Source organism: Oryctolagus cuniculus, chromosome 5 (genome assembly GCF_964237555.1).
Source record: "Oryctolagus cuniculus chromosome 5, mOryCun1.1, whole genome shotgun sequence".
Classification (NCBI taxonomy): domain Eukaryota; kingdom Metazoa; phylum Chordata; class Mammalia; order Lagomorpha; family Leporidae; genus Oryctolagus; species Oryctolagus cuniculus.
Genome location: NC_091436.1, coordinates 100,281,623 through 100,304,304, shown reverse-complemented (window position 1 = coordinate 100,304,304; position 22,682 = coordinate 100,281,623). Strand labels below are relative to the sequence as shown.

The following is a 22,682-nucleotide window of genomic DNA, read 5'->3' as shown; positions in this document are numbered from 1 at the left end:
GAACTGAAACTGATTACTTAGACTAGTGAGATGGCATTGGTACATGCCACCTTGATGGGATTGAATTGGAATCCCCTGGCGCTTTTCTAACTCTACCGTTTGGGGCAAGTCAGATTGAGCATGTCCCAAATTGTGTATCTCCTCCCTCTCTTATTCCCACTCTTATATTTAACAGAGATCACTTTTCAGTTAAATTTAAACACCTAAGAATAATTGTGTGTTAATTACAGAGTTCAACCAATAGTATTAAGTAGGACAAAAAATACTAAAAGGGATAAAGTATTAAGTTGTTCATCAACAGTCTGGACTAGGGCTGATCAAGTCACTGTTTGTCATAGTGTCCATTTCACTTCACCAGGTTTCCTTTTTGGTGCTCGGTCAGTTGTCACCATCAGGGAGAACATATGATATTTGTCCCTTTGGGACTGGCTTATTTCACTCAGCATGATGTGTTCCCTAGCTATTTTTCTTTATTCATTTTAGCATATGGTTACCTTGATTTCATCTGGACTGCCTTAAATCAGATTGGCTAATCAAATGGAGATTAATTATAGTCTGTTGATTTAATACATACAATATGTGCAGTATAGAGAACCAAGAAACAATAGACTTTGATGGATTCTCCAAAGGTTTTGTTTGCTAGTTTCTTATATTCAGTGGAAAGATTTTTGGTTATTGGAGTCATCCAAAATAATTGGTTGTCATCTTTCTTCCTTGGTAAACTAAAACAGCGAGTATATTAGGAAAGCATTGGTGTGTTCTCAGCTTTAATTTTAGGACTATCATTTGTGACTCATTTATACAATTTTATAGTTCATATATATGATGTAGGAGATTATTTTCTCGTTTTCTGTTAATTGAATATTTTACACCAGCTTTTATTTTACTCTGTGTGTATGTGTGTATAACTGTACTTAGATTAAAAACACATGAGTAGGCCAGCACCGTGGCTCACTAGGCTAATCCTTCACCTGCAGCGCCAGCACCCCAGGTTCTAGTCCCGGTCGGGGCGCCGGATTCTGCCCCAGTTGCTCCTTTTCCAGTCCAGCTCTCTGCTGTGGCCCGGGAGTGCAGTGGAGGATGGCTCAGGTCCTTGGGCCCTGCACCCGCATGGGAGACCAGGAGGAAGCACCTGGCTCCTGGCTTCGGATCAGTGCAGCACGCCAGCCGCAATGCGCCAGCCGGAGCGGCCCCTTGGGGGGTGAGCCAAGGGAAAAATGAAGACCTTTCTCTCTGTCTCTCTCTCTCTCACTGTCTAACTCTGCCTGTCAAAAAAATAAAATAATAAAAAAAGAAGCTTCTAACCTACAATTTTATGCTTAGTAAGTATTACCAAACAAAAATACGTTTCCAAAAAATGTTAGTGAATTCATTGATGGGTAGAGAGATACACAGAGAAAACAACTAAGAAAACCCATGACCATCAGACCTGAACTGAAAACAATACTAATAGAAGTTCTTTACGTTGGAGAAAACTGTCTCCACACTAAACTTGAGTAAAGAATGAAAAACCCTGGGAAGAATTAATAATGTTAACACAATATTTTGTGTTAGTTAAAGCCTATCTAAAAATAAAAATATGTAAACTTCCTGGATGAAAGGTATGAGGGTAGTAAGTGGAATTAAGCTGTTGCAGTTATTGCAACAAAGTGGTGAAGTTTCTAATTCATGGAATATTTTAATAAGTCATGGTGCATATTTTAATCTTCAGAGTGGACATGAATAGACTAGTAAAAGATTGCACAGCTCAGACACTAATAGTAGAGCAAATCAGGAATAATAAAAATACCTAATCAATCTAGTTAGGCAAAAAAGAATATAAAAGGAACTAACAGATGGGACGATGAAAAATAAATAGCTAGTGTTAGACTTGACTCCAGCTATACCAGTAATGGCAGCAAAGGTAAATTAACTAAATGCAAACTATAGCTAAAACCTAGTCCAATGCCTATTTTGTGAATAAAGATTTTTCACATCATTATCTATGCCCATTGACATATATACTGTCCGTGACTTTTTTTCATTGAAACAGAAAAGTGAAGCAGTAGCAACAGAGATAGTCTGGCCCAACAAACCCTAGAATATTTATTATCTGGTCCTTGACGGAAAAAATTTATCTAACCCTAACTTAGATGAAATATATACAAATACCTTGAAAAGTACAGCTTACTAAAAGTGGCTTAAGAATGGACTTTAAAATCTCAAGAGTCCTGTCTTTATTTTCTTTTTTCTTTTTTCTTTGGACAGGCAGGGTGGATAGTGAGAGAGAGAGAGACAGAGAGAAACGTCTTCCTTTTCCGTTGGTTAACCCCCCAATGGCCGCTGCAGCCGGTGCACTGTGCTTATCCGAAGCCAGGAGCCAGGTGCTTCTCCTGGTCTCCCATGCAGGTGCAGGGCCCAAGCACTTGGGCCATCCTCCACTGCACTCCCAGGCCACAGCAGGGAGCTGGACAGGAAGAGGATCAACCGGGACAGAATCCGGTGCCCCGACGGGGACTAGAACCCGGTGTGCCAGTGCTGCAGGTGGAGGATTAGCCTATTGAGCCGCAGCGCCAGCCTCCTGTCTTTATTTTCAAAAACGATTCAGTAATTGTCTTAAACCTGTCCACATAGAGAGTTCATGACCCAAGTGGATTCACTAACAAATTATTCCAAATATTTAAAGAATAAATACTATCAGTCTTACACAGATTGTTCCAGAGAATCAAAAGGAAAAACACTTCCAAACTCCTTTTTTTTTTAAAGATTTATTTATTTACTTGAAAGGCAGAGGTAGTGAGAAGAAAAGAATCTCCCATCCACTGGTTCACCCTTCAGACGATCACAATGGCTGGGGTTGGGCCAGGCTGAGCCAGGACAGGAGCTTCTTTTGGTTCTCCCATGTAGGTGCAGGGACCAAAGTACTTGGGCCATTCTTCACTGCTTTCCCAGGCACATTATCAGGGAGCTTGCTCAGAAGTAGATCTTGAATTGATGCCCATATGGGATGCCAGCACTGCAGGCAGAGGCTTAACCTTCTACATAGTGCCAGCCCCCAAACTCTTTCTGTGAGGCTATCCCTGATGAATTTGCTAAGCACACTACAAGACATGATAAATAGGCCAAAACTCATAAAATAGACAAGGAGACTGCAGAAAAAATTTTAGTGAATTGAATCCAGGTAGATCAAGTGGATAGATAACATGATAAAAGATTTACAGATAGACGAGTTTGGTAGGTAGATAGATAGATAGATAGATAAAGAAGGACAGGAAAGAGGGAGAGAAAAAGAAACATGAACAAAATTATTCTGATTTTGTTTCATACATGCAAATTATAGAAAAATCATATGTTCATCTCTATAGATACAGGCGACAAAACACTTGATAAAATTCAACAGTCACTTAGGATTTTTAAAAATCTTAGCAAATCAAGAGTTTTCTTAATATGGTAAAAGTCATTTAAAGTAACCATACAACAAGCATCATACTTACTGTAACTCTGAACACTTCCACACTGAGTTCACTGAGGCCATTCTTACAACTTCTGCAGGACCAAGGTCTAAGCCAGTGTTGGACCTGGCAGTATGACAGTACAGCAAGATTTAAAAAAATGAAAGCTATTAAGTTTGGAACTGAAAGAAACTGTCAAAATTTATAGTTATATGATAATGCATATATGAAATCCAAAAGAACCTACCATACAACTACTAGAATTAGTAAATGGATTTACCAAAGTCACTAGATACAAGGTCAACATACAAAAAGCAGTTGCATTCTTATGCACTAGCAACTTTAGGAAATGAAACTTAGAAAATATCTTCAATATAATAAAATATTAAATACCTAGAAATAAATCCAAGAATAAGCTAGCAAAATGTATATAAAAGCTCAATATTGAAGATTACTTATAACTTCTTGTTAAAGCACCACGTTTATATGTTTAGGAATGAGAGTCAAAAACATACTGAGTGGCCATTACTTCTGAATGTCTGACTTCTTTGAAGGGATTGAGTATAGATAGAGCTCTAATTTTAGTGCAGTCCTCATTTTTCATTGATGTTTAGTATCAAAACAGGTCTTCTGGGCACCTTTAGAAATATTTGATGCATCTTGGTTATCAGTCAGTAGTTTACTGTATTTTAACCACTGGATGTTATGAGATAGATGCTTGGGAATGTCTTGGTAATGTTGATCAGCATGTTCTTGTTCATGTCTGCTACTTGTAATTAGTAACTTGTATATTGATCCAAGTTTATATGTTGGACTCAAAAAATTTGTGTTAACTTTTAACATTTCTGTAAATAGGATTGTGGCCTTATGTGAATTTATAGCCTTCTGTGTTTACTAATATGCCCTATATTGTCCCTTCTTAGACTTAACATGGAGTCTTGACAGATTTCAGGGTTTCTTTGGTTTTAGATAAATAGATAGATAGATAGATAGATGGATGGATAGATCATAACTGTTTTAAATTAAAGTTGCCATTAATTTAAAAGTAAGAACCAAGATCTTTTAGACCCATATGTTGTTATCCTATTATGAAGCTTTGTGCCAGCCATTCTACATTAGAATAACATCCAAAGTATGGCAACTAATGGTGCAGATTTGATTATCTTGTATGGTCCCTCACTTGCATATCTGTAGCTAACAAAAAGATATTTTGGTCTATGTTTTGCCAAGGGAGCTCATAGTGTTTTAACTTTATCATTTTTCCTAAAAAAGTCATATTTGAAGTAGGTTACTCAATTGTCTATTTTCATAATTTAATTTGTCCTGAAATGTACAGTTCTTATTTGTATTTTACCATCCATGAATTCAGCACATATATTAGAGTTAATAGCTTGTGACAGGCAACTTAGAAGCTTTTTTTTTTCTTAGAAATTATATAAAGTGAGGATGTCTTTTTTTTTTAACTTTTATTTAATGAATATAAATTTCCAAAGTACAGCTTATGGATTACAATGGCTCCCCCCCATAACATCCCTCCCACCCGCAACCCTCCCCTTTCCCTCTCCCTCCCCCCTTCCATTCACATCAAGGTTCATTTTCAATTCTCTTTATATACAGAAGATCAGTTTAGCATATATTAAGTAAAGATTTCAACAGTTTGCACCCACATAGAAACACAAAGTGAAAAATACTGTTTCAGTACTAATTATAGCATTAAATCACAATGTATAGCACATTAAGGACAGAGATCCTACATGAGGAGGAAGTGCACAGTGACTCCTGTTGTAGACTTAACAAATTGACACTCTTGTTTATGGCATCAGTAATCACCCTAGGCTCTAGTCATGAGTTGCCAAGGCTATGGAAGCCTTTTGAGTTCACCGACTCTGATCATATTTAGACAAGGTCATAGTCAAAGTGGAAGTTCTCTCCTCCCTTCAGAGAAAGGTACCTCCTTCTTTGTTGACCTGTTCTTTTCACTGGGATCTCACTCGCAGAGATCTTTCATTTAGGTTTTTTTTTTTTTTTTTTTTTTTTTTTTTTTTTTTTTTTTGCCAGAGTATTTTGGCTTTCCATGCCTGTAATACTCTCATGGGCTTTTCAGCCAGATCCACGTGCCTTAAGGGCTGATTCTGAGGCCAGAGTTCTGTTTAGGACATCTGCCATTCTATGTGTCTGCTGTGTATCTCACTTCCCATGTTGGATCGTTCTCTCCCTTTTTTCTTCTATCAGCTAGTATTTGCAGACACTAGTCTTGTTTATGTGTTCCCTTTGGCTCTTAGTGCTATCATTATGATCAATTGTGAACAGAAATTGAACACTGGGACTAGTGAGATGGCATTGGTACATGTCACCTTGATGGGATTGAACTGGAGTCCCCTGGTATGTTTCTAACTCTACCGTTTGAGGTAAGTCAGCGTGAGCATGTCCCGAATTGCACATCTCTTCCCTCTCTTATTCCCACTCTTATATTTAACAGTGATCACTTTTCAGTTAAGTTTCAACACTTGAGAATAACTGTATTGATTACAGTATTCACCAAAAGTATTAAGTAGAACAAACAAAAGAATACTAAGAGGGATAACGCATTAAGTTGTTCATCAGCAGTCCGGGCAAGGGCTGATCAAGTCACCGTTTCTCATAGTGTTCATTTCACTTTAACAGCTTTCCTTTTTGGTGCTCAGTTAGTTGTCACCGATCAGGGAGAACATATGGTATTTGTCCCTTTGGGACTGGCTTATTTCACTCAGCATAATGCTTTCCAAATTCCTAACAGGGATCACTTTTCAGTTAAAATTTAAGCACCTAAGAATAATTGTGTGTTAATTACAGAGTTCAACCAATAGTACTAGAACAAAAAAAAAATACTAAAATGGATAAAGTGTTACATTGTACATCAACAGTCAAGACAAGAGCTGATCAAGTCACTGTTTCTCATAGTGTCCATTTCACTTCAACAAGTTTCCCCTTTGGTGCTCAGTTAGTTGTCGCCAATCAGGGAGAACATACGATATTTGTCCCTTTGGGAGTGGCTTAATTCACTCAGCATGATGTTTTCCAAATTCCTCCATCTTGCTGCAAATGACCGGGTTTCATTGTTTTTGACTGCTGTATAGTATTCAATAGAGTACATGTCCCATAATTTCTTTATCCAGTCTACTGTTGATGGACTACTGTTGATTTGGGTTGGTTCCAGGTCTTAGCTATTGTGAATTGAGCTGCAATAAACATTAATGTGCAGCCAGCATTTTTGTTTGCCAATTTAATTTCCTTTGGGTAAATTCCAAGGAGTGGGATGGCTGGGTTGAATTGTAGGGTTATCTTCAGGTTTCTGAGGAATCTCCAGACTGACTTCCATAGTGGCTTAACCAGTTTGCATTCCCACCAACAGTGGGTTAGTGTCCCTTTTTCCCCACATCCTCTCAGGATGTGTCTTAATACTGATAGCATCTTTTATGCTTAATTATTATCATATCAAATTGTGTGTGTAATCTATAACATGAAGCAAACTGTTATCACTACTAGCCTTCACTTCTACTACCAACCAATGTGAAGTCCCCAAATGTCTAAAATTCAAGTATTACGAGCCGGCGCCGTGGCTCAATAGGCTAATCCTCCACCTTGCGGCGCCGGCACACCGGGTTCTAGTCCCGGTTGGGGCGCCGGATTCTGTCCCGGTTGCCCCTCTTCCAGGCCAGCTCTCTGCTATGGCCAGGGAGTGCAGTGGAGGATGGCCCAGGTGCTTGGGCCCTGCACCCCATGGGAGACCAGGAAAAGCACCTGGCTCCTGGCTCCTGCCAGGATCAGCGCGGTGCGCCGGCTGCAGTGGCGGCCATTGGAGGGTGAACCAACGGCAAAAGGAAGACCTTTCTCTCTCTGTCTCTCTCTCTCACTGTCCACTCTGCCTGTCAAAAAAAAAAAAAAAAAAAAAAAAAAAAAAAAAAAAAAAAAAATTCAAGTATTACCTTCTTCCCTATTTGCGGTTCTAAGATCCTCTAAGCCATAGAAGAAATACCTAAGCAGTTTCACTTGTAGGCTTTTTAACTGTTGGTTCTGCATATGAAGTACAACTCTTGCCCTTAATATTTGTCTTACCATTCCTGATTAACTCTAAGTTCAATTAGTCATTCCAACAGAAAACAAAATTCTAATATTGCGTTAATATAATACCTAGTAAAGGATTCAGACATCTTTCTTATAATATGAGGATCTCCATTAGATTGGAGCTTATCAGTTATAATTTTGTTGCTCCTTAGACTTATTATTTGCAGCTATAGTAAACTAAAAAATTCACTTCTCCTCAAACTTCCTACAGTTTAATATATACACCCAACTTCTGTCTTTTAGGATCATCATTTATATTCAGGCATTTACAGTAAGAAACAATTGCCAGTTTTTCTTTGATGAATAAAATTGCATCTTTGGGGCAGAAATTTTGGCATATAGGTAAGATTTCACTCAGGATACCTGCATCCCATAATAAAGTACCTGGTTTCTAGTTCTGGATCTGCTCCTAACTTCAGCTTTCTTTTAATGCATACTCTGGGAGGCAGCAGACACTGGCTCAAGTAATTTGGTTCCTGCCACCCACGTGGGAAACTTGATTAAGTTTAGGCCCCTGGCTTTGGCCTAGCCCAGGTCTCCTGGCTGCAGGCATCTGCGGAGTGAACTAACAAGTGCACGTGGAAGATTCTCTCTTTCTCTCCCTCTCTCCCTTTCTCACTCTCCCTCTTGCTCTCTCTGCCTTTCACAAAGAAAAGGGTCACCCATATTAAATACAACTTTTAACCTAAGTTTCTGTTTTATAGAGCAAATTTGGAGCTAAATAGTCAAGCATAACAGGGTACGTAATTCACTGGGGTGTAGGCAAGTTAGGAGACCAGCAAGTTACACAGCATATATAATGAAACATCATACACTCACAGACTCTCTTGGACTTAATCGTAAAATTTTTGCAAAAATGAAGATAAACTTTACCATCCAAAGATAAAGCCACTCTATGACATAAAAATTGGAAGGCCAGCACTGCAGTATAGGTTAAGCCTCCGCCTGCAGTTCCAGAATCCCTTATGGGCACCGGTTCGAGTCCCAGCTGCTCTACTTCAGTTCCAGCCCCCTGCTAATGCACCTGGAAAGCAGCAGAAGATGGCCCAAGTCCATGGGCCCCTAGACCCACATAGGAGACCCAGAAGAAGGTCCTGGCTCCTGACGTCCACCTGGGTAGCCCCCAGCTATTGCAGCCATTTGGGAACTGAACCAGTGGATGAAAGATTCATTCATTCATTCATTCTCTCTCTCTCTCCTCCCTTCTCTCTCTCTATCTCTGGCTTTCAAATAACTAAATATTTTAAAAGTACATATATATGCATATATATTTCTCTGGTGATTAACCAAGATTTTGTAATCTAACTTACTTAGAAATTATCCATTATTCAAATATTTTTATGGATTAATCAAATTTATTATTAATGCTAGGTCTAATGATTAATCAGGTAGGAGTATGTTTATGCTAACACTACAACTTAATGTTTATATCAAGAGTTTTTTTCAGACCTATAGTTCAATTTAGTTATATCTTTTTACATTTTCAGAATTTTAAACGTATGGGAAGAATTGTTACCTTATCTATTAAGTAAAACCAGGATAGGAAATTTGGAAATTCCATATTAGTTAATATCTCCATGCAAAAACCAACCTAAATCTTAAAAAATAATAAGATTTCATGCTGATACAGTGTGGAAACATATGTAAAACTCTAGTTTTTTATTTGAAATATTCATATGCTGCAAAATTTACTATTTTAATGTGAACAATTAATTTTTAGGGCATTTATAAAGTTATATAATCATCATCACTATGTAATGCCAGAATATCTCATCATACCCAGATACTTGTACCCACTGCAGTCATCTCAGTCCCCTCTCTTTAGCCACTCAGTACTAGGATAACACAAGTCTGCACTGTCTTTCTTTGGATTTGACTAATAAGATCATTTAAATGGAATCATACAGTATACAGGCTTTTGTATCTCACTTCTTTCACATATCATAGAATGTTTTCAATTTCATCTATTTTACATCATCATTTGGTATTTCATTCCTTTTTGTGGTTGATAATTTCACATTGTGTGTGTGTACAACATTTTGATTATCCATTTAAGAGTTGATGAGTATTTGAGTTTATAGTTTTGACTAATTAATAAGATTGATATAAACAGCCATGTATGTGTTCATATAGAAAAGTCTTCATTTATCTTGAGTGTAAAAGGTCAATTTAAGTAAAATCAGACAAAAAGTGTCTCTGAAGAATAGTGATCTTTATTTGGGAATATCAGAGCATTGCATTGGAAATACACTTGCCATTGTAAACCATGAGCATATTTGAAGAGTTTGAGGCAAGAGAACATTTTTAAATGTTAAATGAGTAGTGTTACATAAGATACTTTGAAATTGCATAAGTTACTTTGAAATAAATTCTTTACCACAAGTATTAATAATGCCACAAGAGTGGCACCAGTCCAAAATTGAACAGATGCTTTGCAGATAACCCCAAAGAAGTATTCTTTGTGTAAGTTTCAAGTAGCCTTTGTGGAAGGTTGTGGTTCTGTGAGTAGTTCTTACTATCAGGGATACATACATGATATGTCCTCCTTCATAAATGCTTCTCTCTCCCCCGCACTCCACACACACATATTTAAAGGGCTTGGCAACAATGACTTTATTCTTATTTTGATAACATTCACAATACCAAAGAATGGTATTGCTGAATAATATGCTAGCGCTATCTTTAACTTTTTAATTGAATTTCTTCTCATGTGGTAGTTCTTAACTATATTTAACTTAACTGCCAAAATGTTTTCCAAAGCTGCTGTGTCTTTTTCTATTTCCACCAACAATGTTGAGGATTCCAGTTTCTCCAGATTCTTGTTAATATCTCTTTTTTATTATTTCCATAATAGTGCATGTAAAATGGAATCCACTTGTGGTTTTCATAAGCTGTTTTTAGGTCAAAATTATCAAACCACTTTGACATCTCCAAGGATTCACTTTATAGGTTTAGATTCCTCTTTTAAGGTTTTCCTGAGTTTTTATCAGTTTCTTGAAAATGGATTTTTCTTAAAAGACTAGCATATTCAAAGCACTGGTTTAGTTTCTTTAGTCCCTGGAAATGTTTATTTAACTCTATTAGGATTGTATAAACATGTGCTAATTTGTATAGATTGCTAAAATGGGAGATTTATTAATTTGAGAACCTTTGGTACCAAATATCATCTCTACAGCAAACACAAAGTAAAAGAATTGTATCATCAATTGAAAAGACTACATTTCAGCCGGCGCCGTGGCTCAATAGGCTAATCCTCTGCCTATGGCGCCAGCACCCCGGGTTCTAGTTCCAGTTGGGGCGTCAGATTTTGTCCTGGTTGCTCCTCTTCCAGTCCAGCTCTCTGCTGTGGCCCAGGAAGGCAGTGGAGGATGGCCCAGGTACTTGGGCCCTGCACCTGCATGGGAGACCAGGATAAACACCTGGCCCCTGGCTTCGGATCGGCCAGGAAGGAAGACCTTTCTCTCTGTTTCTCTCTCTCTCACTAACTCTGCCTGTCCAAAAAAAAAAAAAAAAAAGGATAGGGGACTGAGGCCCAGAGCCTGTCCTCAGTGCTGGCCTGGGGTCAGGGCCTCTTTAAAAAGAAAAGAAAAGACTACATTTTAATAAAGAGAACTAGTAACTCCAATTTTACCATTCACCAATAGGGCTAAAATTACATGGACTGAACCCAGACTTTGAAAGGCTGTTCTGCTTTCCGTATGCACAAGACATTTTATCATTGTAAACTTTTAGTAGCACGCAAACAGACATGCAGAAAAACTAACAAACCAGATTTTTTGTCATCTGCCACCCAGGATTCAATATATCTTTGATGGCTGCCATCCAACATATTTTACCAGAGGTATATTCCCTGCCATTGCTTCCCCCACTTTAGAATGTGTTTTTAGTCACAAGCACAGAAAAATTAGCGCTGACTTTTGCAGAAACCAGCACCAGAAACAATCAAAACAAAAACAAAATACGCATGGAAGGTAGTGAAAGAAAAAAGAAACAAAAACAGAAGACTGTTCTGAAGCCTCCTGGGATTAACTCTAGAAGCCAGGCAAAGGCATCTTCGTGTGCAAGCCCATGAAGTGCCCTACTTGGCTTAGCCAACACAGCTTAATTGGCGCAAGTGGGGAAGCATCTGGACATCTTTGGTGAGATTTCTGAGACTATGAGAATGTGATTCTTGAAATCCAACTATCATTTTAATTAAGTCATTATAGCAAAAACCAAAAGGATCATAAGCTGATTCCCAGGATATTCTGAGAAACTCATGTATTATATGCACTCATATACATGTTTAGTCATTAGGCAAAAAAAAAAAAAAAAAAAAGAAAAAAGAAAAAAGAAGAAGATTACCTAATCTCAAAACCGGATAATGTTTTAGGTCTATAAAGCCATGGCCTGTTGGGTTATTCTCTCTAGTAGATAATAATCATTTGCCATTTATCAGTTTTCTTCAAATTAACATCTAGTCTCACAGAGCTGTAAAATGTAAATAGTAAGTCAAAATCTTACATTTCCCATGCAGCCAAATGACCCTTACGTGGGCATGTTAGGTAATGCTCAACCATGGCACTAAAAGTTAAGACACCTTTTTTTTAAAAAAAAAGTAGGTATCATTGGTCTTGAATCCAAGTTAGAGCTCTTTATTCTTTCTCTGAAGCAGTCATGTACTCTAAGATTGAGTTGATGTCAAATGGAAGATTAATGGGTTGAGTACTTTAAATTTTAGAGCCTTATTGGACATACCCAGGCCAGGTGTGTCAGATGACAGCTAGATATATTCATTTGGAGTTCAGAGCTTAGTACAAAGTGAAGAAAAACAATTGGAATCTGCAGAGTGTTAAGCAGGATGTACAGCTTGAGACCAGGTGAGACATCTAGGTTAATATTTTCATATGGAAGAATATAGGTTAAAGGGCTGGGCACTGAAGATCTCAAACATTTAGTGATGAAAGAAGATCAAGATCCTGCCAATAAAGGAAAATTGTGTGAATAAAGCATTTTAAATCCAAGAGAATCAAATGATTCTTCAAACGCATGACATGTTGGGAGGTCCAAAGGCAAGGATTTAGAAGTGACAGGATTTTGCTGCATGAACTCATTGGTGACTTTGTTAAAAGCAGTTAATTTTAGGGAAGTGGTAGGGAGAGATCCTGATTAAAAATTGTTCAGAAAAGCATAGGAGAGGATGTCTAGATTACTGCTTAGGGAGATTTTTGAGCAAAAAGCCAAGCTGGTGGAAAAGGGATGATCAAAGAAAAAAATTGCTTTTTTTTTTCCCTTGATGTTTACAGGTAGATCATATCAAAGACCTTCTGTATGGGGGTAGATCACTTTTTTACTACATATAATTCATTCATCAAGGAGAAGGGTATTGTAGCAAATTTAGTGATGCATGGGTGCATGCTGATATAAACTATCAGAATCATAACCAGTGCAAAATAGAAAAGGAAGGCTTGGAGACAACCTCATGCTGCTGGAGACCCTGGAAAGCTTTCTAAAACACTGCTCTTGAGATACATCTTAGAGATTTGAGGCACACATAAATTAAAGGAATAGTTTTTCATGCGACTCTCTGTGGCAATGGCATTGATTTAAGCTGTGCCTAGTAAATATCACGGCCAGGTGTTGGTGATGTGATTTTCACATGTGTGCAGCAGTAGCACTACTACTCAATTGATCTTTTCCCCTAAAAAAATGGCCTGGATTATTTCAAAATAAATTAGATTTAGAATTTCAGTTATGCTGACCTGTAATTTATGGATGCATATATGTTTTTACTTTGTAAATATAGTTCATTTACCCCCAAAATGCAAGGCAGACGGATGGGGACTTCAGGAAGAGCCATCACGAAGAGCACCAGTGTAAGCGGAGAGATGTACACACTGGAGCATAATGATGGCAGCCAGTCAGACACAGCCGTGGGTACAGTTGGAGCAGGTGGAAAGAAACGGAGATCCAGCCTCAGTGCCAAAGTGGTTGCCATAGTATCTCGAAGGAGTAGAAGTACATCCCAACTCAGCCAAACAGGTGAGTGAAGTGAATTCAACTTAGACATCTTAAGGTTTTGCTGGAGAGACAAGAGTTTATCATCATGCTATGGCTTGTAAGGGGATTATAGCATGTATTTGATTATTCTTCACAAAGAAAATTTATTTTTCTGTCTCTAAAAATCTGTTAAATGTACTCATGTGTTTTTTGTGTGCAGCTTGCTTAAGGAATTATTTGTTTAACTGTAAAGTGGTCAGTTATTTTCCTATAAACCAAAAATGATAACATATGCAAGGAAATGCAAAGAAATATTAGACTTCCAAATTGACTTACATATGTGAAAGCAACAGGATTCTCCTTTTCAAAATGTTCCATGATCAATCATTCATACTTTAGGCAATGGTTATTTCTTTTTTATATAAAATAAGGTCAGTTGTGCAACTTAAAATATAGTCTTCAGGCTACTGTGTGAATATGATAATTGAATTGTACTCGTTATAATTTCAAGTAAAGACTCAGCAGTGGTTTTTTACTTTAGAAAAATGGGTCAGTGGATTCATACAAAGAATGATGCTTTAATACAAGTTTGTGTTTCAAATATTTTTTTCATAAATCTTAAAAGCTTTATATACTAAAGGGATGGGTATGAGTATATATATATATATATATATGCAGAAAGGAGAGTGGCTACTTTTGTATTGTAAAAGTAAATAGAACACTACTGAAAATTACATAATATAATATTTGATCAGACATTAGATAATTCCAAAGCTGTGTGAAACCAAGGTAAGTGAAATATTGAATCTATTTAAATTGTCAGCACTTGTTTCTCTGCTTATAACCATTGGTTCCATTTTCTATTCCTTAAAAGCAAGATTTTGTTATCATAAAATTTCCTTTTACCAAAAAGCTTTCATAAGTTGCTTTTTATAGCTCACTCAGTATTCTGGAAAGCACTGTTTTCAGTTATACATTCTGCTAGATATATGAGTATTGACAAACATATTACAAGTAGGAAATTTTGAGCCATTCAGAAATTGAACTGGTGCATACAGCTATTTATCTGAACAGTTTTGTCTTAAAAACATGAGATTAAAATAAACCTACATTGGCTAGCATTCCTGAGATAGATCTGCCTCTTTGCCATCACATAATTTGAGCATTTTGCTGTGAAGGAAAATAATTTGTCTCTCTTAGGATCAGATTTCTTTGTAGTAGTAGGTGGCATTTTCACTCACTTACTGTTTTTTTTTTTTTTCCTTATGGTAGTATTCTTGGATATTTGTTTTGATGTAACTGTTCTTTTATGGTATGGGGTGTAGAGAAGGTATTGATGACTAGACTCCATAATACTTCACCAATTAGAATAAGTGGGAATGTTCTTTGATGTTTAGTTTCCTATGTGAGAAGTTGGAGGTTTATGAGATGGTTTATCTTCATCTCCCCATCCCCCCCACCTTTGCTTTCCCTCTGGTTAGGGGCCTCTCTCTAATGCAGTAGTAGAATAGAATGAAGTTTTTATTACAATAACGGATAGCATAGAAGAGCTGTACTTGTAACATAGCTTTGAAAATAATAAATTCTAATGATTATTGTGGAAACACTCAGCCCCTTCATTTGTTAATTTAAATTTTTTCCTGGTTTTAATCATGTGTTGACTTTAAAATAATATCTAAGTTTTCAGAAGTTCATTGTTAATAACTTCTAGAGAATACCCTACTTTTAGAGAAGAAGTTGCAATGTACAGGTGCAAAAAGGACACTGGATTATAAAGCTATGGTAGAAAAGTAGTTCTGCCCCAAGTGACTCCACAAATGTACTTCGACTTCTCTTAGGACTCAGTTGACTATAATAATTATGTATAATGGTGGGTTAAACTAGATTTCTTCCTATGAACTTTTCAGGTGTAAAATTTTATGTCTCTTTCTACTTCATTATTTTACCTTTCATTGGATAATCTATCCTTAGATGCTGTAGTTTTAATTTTTCTGGGTAAATGACAAATGTTGACAGTCCTTAGTTATCATTCCTCTTTAATGCATAGGGTGATTTTCTACCTCTTGTATCTTCCACTAGTGATTGTTTTCTTCCACAATGATTATATTGTGTTGCTCCTGTAGAGTTTTCACCAAAATTCACACTTTGTTATCCTAAGAATTCTAATTTTTTTATTGCTCCAACTTCTTCATATGAAATCCAACCTGTGTTTCCAGATTCTTCTCACTCAAGAAATAGTCCTTAATTTTTAATTTCCTCAGAAAAAATTCTACTTGGGTGTCCCACTTTAAACAAACTTGGTATTTCTACATCTCTCAATTTCTAGCCCTTCCAGTTTTTATACATGTAAAGTTGTAGAATAGTTTTATCTTTTTAAATTTTTTTCCTAAACTCTTCTCCAGGCTCATCACCTCATAACAGCTATCTGGTATGTATCCCATTTTAATAAATACCATTATAATTTATTTTAATATTTTCATTGTGAAACAAAACCCTTAATCTTGGGTTGGTGAGGCATTTAGGGGGCACTCCAAGTGATAATTATGACATACTTTGTAATGGTATTGATTGATCAAATATATGGAGAAGACAGAGTTATCTATATATTAAGACTAGCAGGAATAATAATTTGATAGAATTAAAAAGGAAAGAATGATCCAACATGGGAAATGGGATACACAGCAAACTCATAGAATGACAAATGCCCTAAACAGCACTCTGGCCTCAGAATCCACCCTTAAGGCATTTAGATCTGGCTAAAAAGCCCATGAGAGTATCTCAGGCATGGAATGCCAAGACACTCTGGCAAAAAAAAAAAAAAAAAAAAAAAATGACATAAATGAAAGATCTCTGTGATGAGATCCCAGCAAAAAGAACAGGCCATCAAAGAAGGAGGTACCTTTCTCTGAAGAGAGGAGAGAACTTCCACTTTGGTTATGGCCTTGTCTAAATAAGGTAGGAGTTGTGAACACAGAGGCTTCCATAGCCTTGACAGCTCATGACAAAAGCCTTGGATGATTACTGACATCATAAATAAGAGTGTCAATTGTTAAATCAACAATGGGAGTCACTATGAACTTACTCCCACGTAGGACCTCTGTCCTTAATGTGTTGTACTATGCGAATTAATGGTAAAGCTAGTCTTCAAACAGTACTTTATACTTTGTGTGTCTGTGTGGGTGTAAACTGTTAAAATCTTTATTTAATATAGATTTTATCTTCTGTATATAAAGATAATTAAAAATGAGTCTTAATAAAGAATGAATGGGAGAGAGAGTAGGAGATGGGATGGTTTGCGGGTGGGAGGGTGGTTATGGGGGAAGAACCACTATAATCCAAAAGTTGTACTTTTGAAATTTATATTTATTAAATAAAAGTTTTCTAGTAAAAAAAAAAAAAAGACTAGGAGGGTATCCTAAGGCATGGTACTGATGTATTTAATAAAAATGTTTAATTATGCTTAATGTTTAAGAAAAGACTTTAAGGGCTTCTCTCATAGGAAGCTTCTTTGAAACTCACCTTAAGACTCCCTGAACTGTCATTACAGATGACAGATAATTGGGAAAACAAAAAGCATTTATAAATAAAATATAACTCTTTTTTTCATGATAGACTTTAAGCACATCATTTTCTATGTTTGTTTTTATAGCCACAAATATACTCAAATGAGTATATTTGATTCCTGGTTTTTGTTTGTTTTTTTTTTTTTTTTTTTTTTTTTGACAGGCAGAGTGGACAGTGAGAGAGAAAGGGCTTCCTTTTGCCGTTGGTTCACCCTCCAATGGCCGCTGCGGCTGGCGTGCTGCCGCCGGCGCACCGCGCTGATCCGATGGCAGGAGCCAGGTACTTACCCTGGTCTCCCATGGGGTGCAGGGCCCAAGCACTTGGGCCATCCTCCACTGCACTCCCTGGTCACAGCAGAGAGCTGGCCTGGAAGAGGGGCAGCCGGAACAGAATCCGGCGCCCCAACCGGGACTAGAACCCGGTGTGCCGGCACCGCATGGCGGAGGAGTAGCCTAGTGAGCCGCGGCGCCAGCCCTGATTCCTGTTTGAAGTCTTGTAAAATTTATTTCAAAAGATGATTAGCTTAGTAAATTAAATGTGTAATTTATATGAAGATACTTTAAAATGCTCAAGGAAAATGGAATTTAAAGATATGTTTTTATTTTGGTCTTTTTTTTTTAAAAATTATTTTCATTTTATTTGAACAGGGAGAGTCAGAGGCAGAGATCGATCTTCCATCTGCCAGTTCTCCCCCTGAATGTCCACAATATCCAGGCAGAGCCAAACTGAAGGCGGCATCTAAGAACTCAGTTCAGGACTTCCATGTGGATAGTAGGGACCCAAGCACTTGAGTCCTCACCTGCTGCCTACCCGGGTCTGCATTAGCAGGAAGCAAGAATTGGACGCAGAGTGGGGACTCGAAGTCAGGCAGTACCTTAAAACCATTGCACAAAATATGCACCCCTAAAAATTTTTATTTATAAATAGTAGTAACTTTTAAATCACTATTATTATACTGTCTATTCATACCAAAATAGGATAACTTTTTTTAAAGACTTATTTATTTGAAAATCAGAGTTACACAGAGAGAGAAGGAGAGGCACAGAGAAAGAGAGGTCATCCATCCGGTGGTTCAGTCCCCATTTGGCCGCAACATCCAGAGATGCACCGACCCGAAGCCAGGAGCCAGAAGCCTCCTCTGGATCTCCCATGCAGGTGCAGGGGCCCAAGGACTTGGGCCATCCTCTAGTGCTTTTCCCAGGCCATAGCAGAGAGCTGGATTGGAAGTGGAGCAGCTGGGACTCAAACCAGTGCCCATTTGGGATGCCAGCATTGCAGGCTGTGGCCCTATTCGCTATGCCACAGCGCTGGACCCTAGAATAACTTTTAAACATACAATATATTTTTTTTGACTAGGAGAGTGACGAACAAGTAAGGTTACCAGTAATGAATCTGGGTGCTGCTACATCAGCCAATCTGGCTCGTCACTAAAATTCTATTGAAAAAGCAGTAGCTAAGTTAGATTAAGAAGGTGTAATACAGGAAAGGGAAATTTCAAGAAAAAAATTCCCTGACACAAATATATTTGGTAATCAAAAGAAGCTATAAGTAAACTTAGGGCTGGGCTTTAGAAAGTGAAAAAGTTAGGGGCCAGCATTGTGGTGTAGCAAGTAAAGCTGCTGCCTACAGTGCCAGAATCCAATGTGAGCGCTCTAAGTCCCGGCTGCTTCACTTCCAATCCAGCTCCCTGCTGATGTGCTTGGGAAAGCAGCAGAGGATGTACCCAGGAAAGCAGCAGAGGACAGCCCAAGTACTTGGACACCTGCATCCATGTGGGAGATCCAGAAGAAGCTCCTGGCTCCTGGCTTTCTCATTGGCCCAGCCCTGGCCAGAGCAGCCATTTGGGGAGTGAACCAGTGGATGAAAGACCTCTATCAGTCTCTCCCTCTCTTTCTTTCTGTAATTCTACATTTCAAAGAAATAATAATGATAATAATAACAAAAGAAATGAAAAGAATTTTGTTTTTATAAAGATTTATTTTTATATTTGAAAGTCAGAGCTTCAGCTAGACCAGAAACAGCAGCAGGGACAAGAACCAGCACCCACATAAGATGCTGGTGTTGCAGGCTGTGGTCCCACCTGCTGCAACACAACACCATCCCTCAAAAATTTTATTCTATGTTTGTTTAATTGCACAACCTTTGCATGCAATATGAATTTTTCCCCTGCTGCTTTACTAACTGCGTGATATCCTCCAGTGGTGATAAACAAACAAAGGCATTATTGGGAAGGGTGCACAAATCTGACATATCATCCCTACATAAACTCTTGAAATTAGGGTAACAAGTGTCATAAAAAATAAGTACTCATGAGCCTAAATGAGTATAATGAATAGTATATCTGGATTTCTATCATTCTTTCCATGCACTTTTCATTTATATATGTGTGTGGGTGCATAGTATTTCACTCCTTTGTTGGTCACGACATGGCAATGAAGTATTATTATTTGCATTTTGAAGATGAAGAAACATGGAGAGATGAGCTAACTTGCTCAAGGTCCTATAATAAGAGATTGAGCCTAAATTTAAATCCAGAATATCTGGTGCCAGAGCACATACTCTCATCCACTGTGCTAGAAAGAAGAGTTTGAAAAAAATATTCAGTATACATCTATGTGCTTAGTGCATGCTGTACACCATTTCAGGCACAAGGCTAAGAGCTGGGAACAAAGAGATGGATGAGATGCTGTCCCTGCCCTCGAGGATATTACAGTGCAATAATATAAAAAGCACATACAAGAGTATAAAGGTTACATGTAGATATTCCAGCTATATAAGTGGGAAGAGTAGGACAGAGGGATCACAGAAAAGCATGATGCACTCATGACATGGATCAAGATAAATAGGAAAATTACAGTGACTTAAAAATGATCCACGCACCCTCAGAATAGAAGGATCAGAACCAATATATTTTTAAGACATCTTTCAGTCGTGGTAAGCGCCTCACATAGTCTCCTCCTTAGGTGTACAGCTGGGTGCCGGGAGCAGGACATAGGCCCTTGCAAGCCCTAGCCCATTCCTGGTGGAAACACTCAACAAAGCCTTCTTCTCTCCTCCTGGAACTTTTAGCATTATCTATTTTAAAGTTGAGGCATTTACAGAAGGCTTAAGTGACTGCCTCCTGACTGCCTCTGGTTTTCTACAAATTGGTGAGACAAGGAGTAATAAAATAGTTTTGTGAAAAAGAGAAGGATGAAGACTGGGAGAAAAATACAAATGTGTAAACCAACAAATTAATCCCAGTCCATGAGCACAGTTTGACTATGTTGGGAAATGGGTTTATAAAAAAAGTTGGGGTCAGTCTTCAGTCTTCAGTAGCCCTCTGGAAGACCTTGCTCACTACCTGCTAGAGAACTTGTACTAAGAGAAGAGAGGCGCCTCCTCTGACCTCCTGGGAGCTTAAAGCCTAAGCAAGTGCAGAACTTCAGTGAAGTGCCTTGGAAGCAAGATGTGTGGGGCCTGGTATGTGAATGGCAGACTGTGGCATAGTGAGCCAGAGGAATGGAAATGAGTGAACTTACTCAGGAAAAGGGATGAACTGAAGGTGGGCTCAACAAAAGACAAAAGTAAAATCGAATATAGAAGTACTGTACATATGTAGATCTAAATGTTCATTGCTGGCTACTTTTTTTTAAATGGGTATCTTACATACATAAAGGGAAAACATTAGGATTTATTGTCATAAAGAATTTGTTACAATAATACAAATCCTTACTCTTTCTGTAACCTAGAGAAAATACGGAGTATAATACATTTTTCACTCTATAAAGTGCAGTCACATTCCATAGATGTAAAATTTGTTTTAGTCCCTGCCTCCTGCCCCTACAGAAGGCTTTAAATGGTTCCCCTTGATTGATTAAATGCTCTAGAAACTCTTTTTGTATCTTCGAAGTAATTTTCTTGATTCAAGTTAATGTATCCATTTCATTGATTTTAATAAAATTTCTACCAAAAAAATTAAAAGAATTAAATTTAGGAGTAACCAATGAAGAAAGAAGGAAAAATAGGAAGGTGGGGGAGGGATGAAAGGATGTAGAAAAATTATGAGTGACTAAAGAAGAGGAGAAACTGGGTCCCAAGGGCAGCAAGAAGTTCAAAGTGTGGCTGGTTAATCCTACAGGAAGATCACAGAGACAAAGAACTACAGACCCTTGGATATGGTGACTGAAAACTTACTCCAGACCTTAAATTTGGATAGATTGGTGAGGAAGTGGTAAGGTTACAGCCTAGCACAGGATTCAGCATGGTCTAGAGCCCATTCCACTGTCTGTTGTGTCAGTTTGCCTCAGCTCCGTCCTTTAATCCTCCCCTGATCCACCTCAGCTTGAATTTCTCTCTCTCTCTCTCTCTCTCTCTCTCTCTCTCTCTCTCTCTCTCTCCTCTCTGGAACTGGGCTAGGGCTCTTGACATGAATGTGAGGAGGAACTAGGACAGGAGGTGCTACAATTGCAGGTGCCCCCTGGGGTGGTTCTGAAGAGACTACTAGGAGATGGAATGACGCTTCCCCAAGTATCCCTAAAGGTTGTTCATATGAATGGGGCTGGGGTTCCGAAGATCTTGTGAACCTCCCTTCAAGAAGCTTATCATGAGGAAGAGTTCACCTGTGGGAATTCTTCTTTCTTTGATTCTACCGAAATTTATTAAGCATTTTTCATGTGTTACACTCTGTAATTGAGGGAGTAGTAGGAGTAGGGATTTGTGTGTCTCAGAATAAAGGAAATCTAAGCATTTTTCTTGCATGGAATGTGGAAAGACAGATTAAAAAGCTAATACAAAGAATTTTGATTCATGGGGCCAAGTTCTAGAGAACAGAGAAGTTAATTCAATGACACCTGTTTATTCTTAGGGTAAGGAAAGGATGGTTCTTTCCCTGAGTTTGGTTTTTATTTTTATTTTTTCTAAAAAGAGGAAATGGTTGAAATGAAAGGAATAATCCAGTGGGAATATTGAAAATCTGAGGAAGCCTGAGACACTGGTCCTTGATCTTCTCAGGACAAATGAGGTTATTTGCAGATGGCGAAAGTGAGGAGACAGGTTGAAGAACATTGTAGGACGTTAGTTGGTCGAAGTGAAATTACTGCTGCACAGCACTGACATTCTGGCTGATTTTGAATTATTTAAATCATCCAAAAAGTAACATTTAAGGAACATTCATCGGCCATCAAGGCCACCCTTGCAGGCATCTAGTTCACTTTAGTGTTCTCTGTTCTCTAAGACGGTCGTCCTCTGTTTTTGTTTGTCCCCACTGTCTTGCCAGAGTTTCTGAGATCATCATAAAATTCTTTGAGATCATGTTGTCAACAATATTTAAGACTCTGAGACTGTTTAAAATCTGCCTGGATCTGGCTTCTTGAATTCCTTTTAGAAGCTTACCTACCGTTGGCTTCCATTTACTGTTTAACCCTTTCTGGATTCTCCTTTTGGGGGAAAATTGAAGTTCTATGCTCTTTTCCTATCTATTAATATTATCTCTTTCCAAGGCAATGGGCAAATCCTTTTCCTGTTCTTATTCTGATTATGGTTCTAAAAGACTTTTTATTTGTACTGGCAATTTATCTCTATGAAATTAAACAATTATTTCATTATCATCAAAGGTATGAAGCA

At 37.9% G+C, this 22,682-nt stretch overlaps 1 protein-coding gene across 49 annotated transcripts in view; it reads left to right on the top strand.

The window, feature by feature from the left end:
- Window positions 1-22,682, top strand: part of RIMS1 (regulating synaptic membrane exocytosis 1) — a 537,571-nt gene that overhangs the window by 448,613 nt on the left and 66,276 nt on the right. For 28 of the 49 annotated variants that reach the window (XM_051854559.2, XM_051854558.2, XM_051854580.2 and 25 more), the window contains one exon: window positions 13,321-13,556. The exons of 10 other annotated variants lie outside the window; for them this stretch is intronic. In XM_051854559.2, the coding sequence (XP_051710519.2) occupies window positions 13,321-13,556 (236 nt within the window). The remainder of the gene's footprint in view (window positions 1-13,320; window positions 13,557-22,682) is intronic. 11 more of the 49 variants (XM_051854581.2, XM_051854575.2, XM_051854572.2 and 8 more) reach the window with 2 other exon arrangements.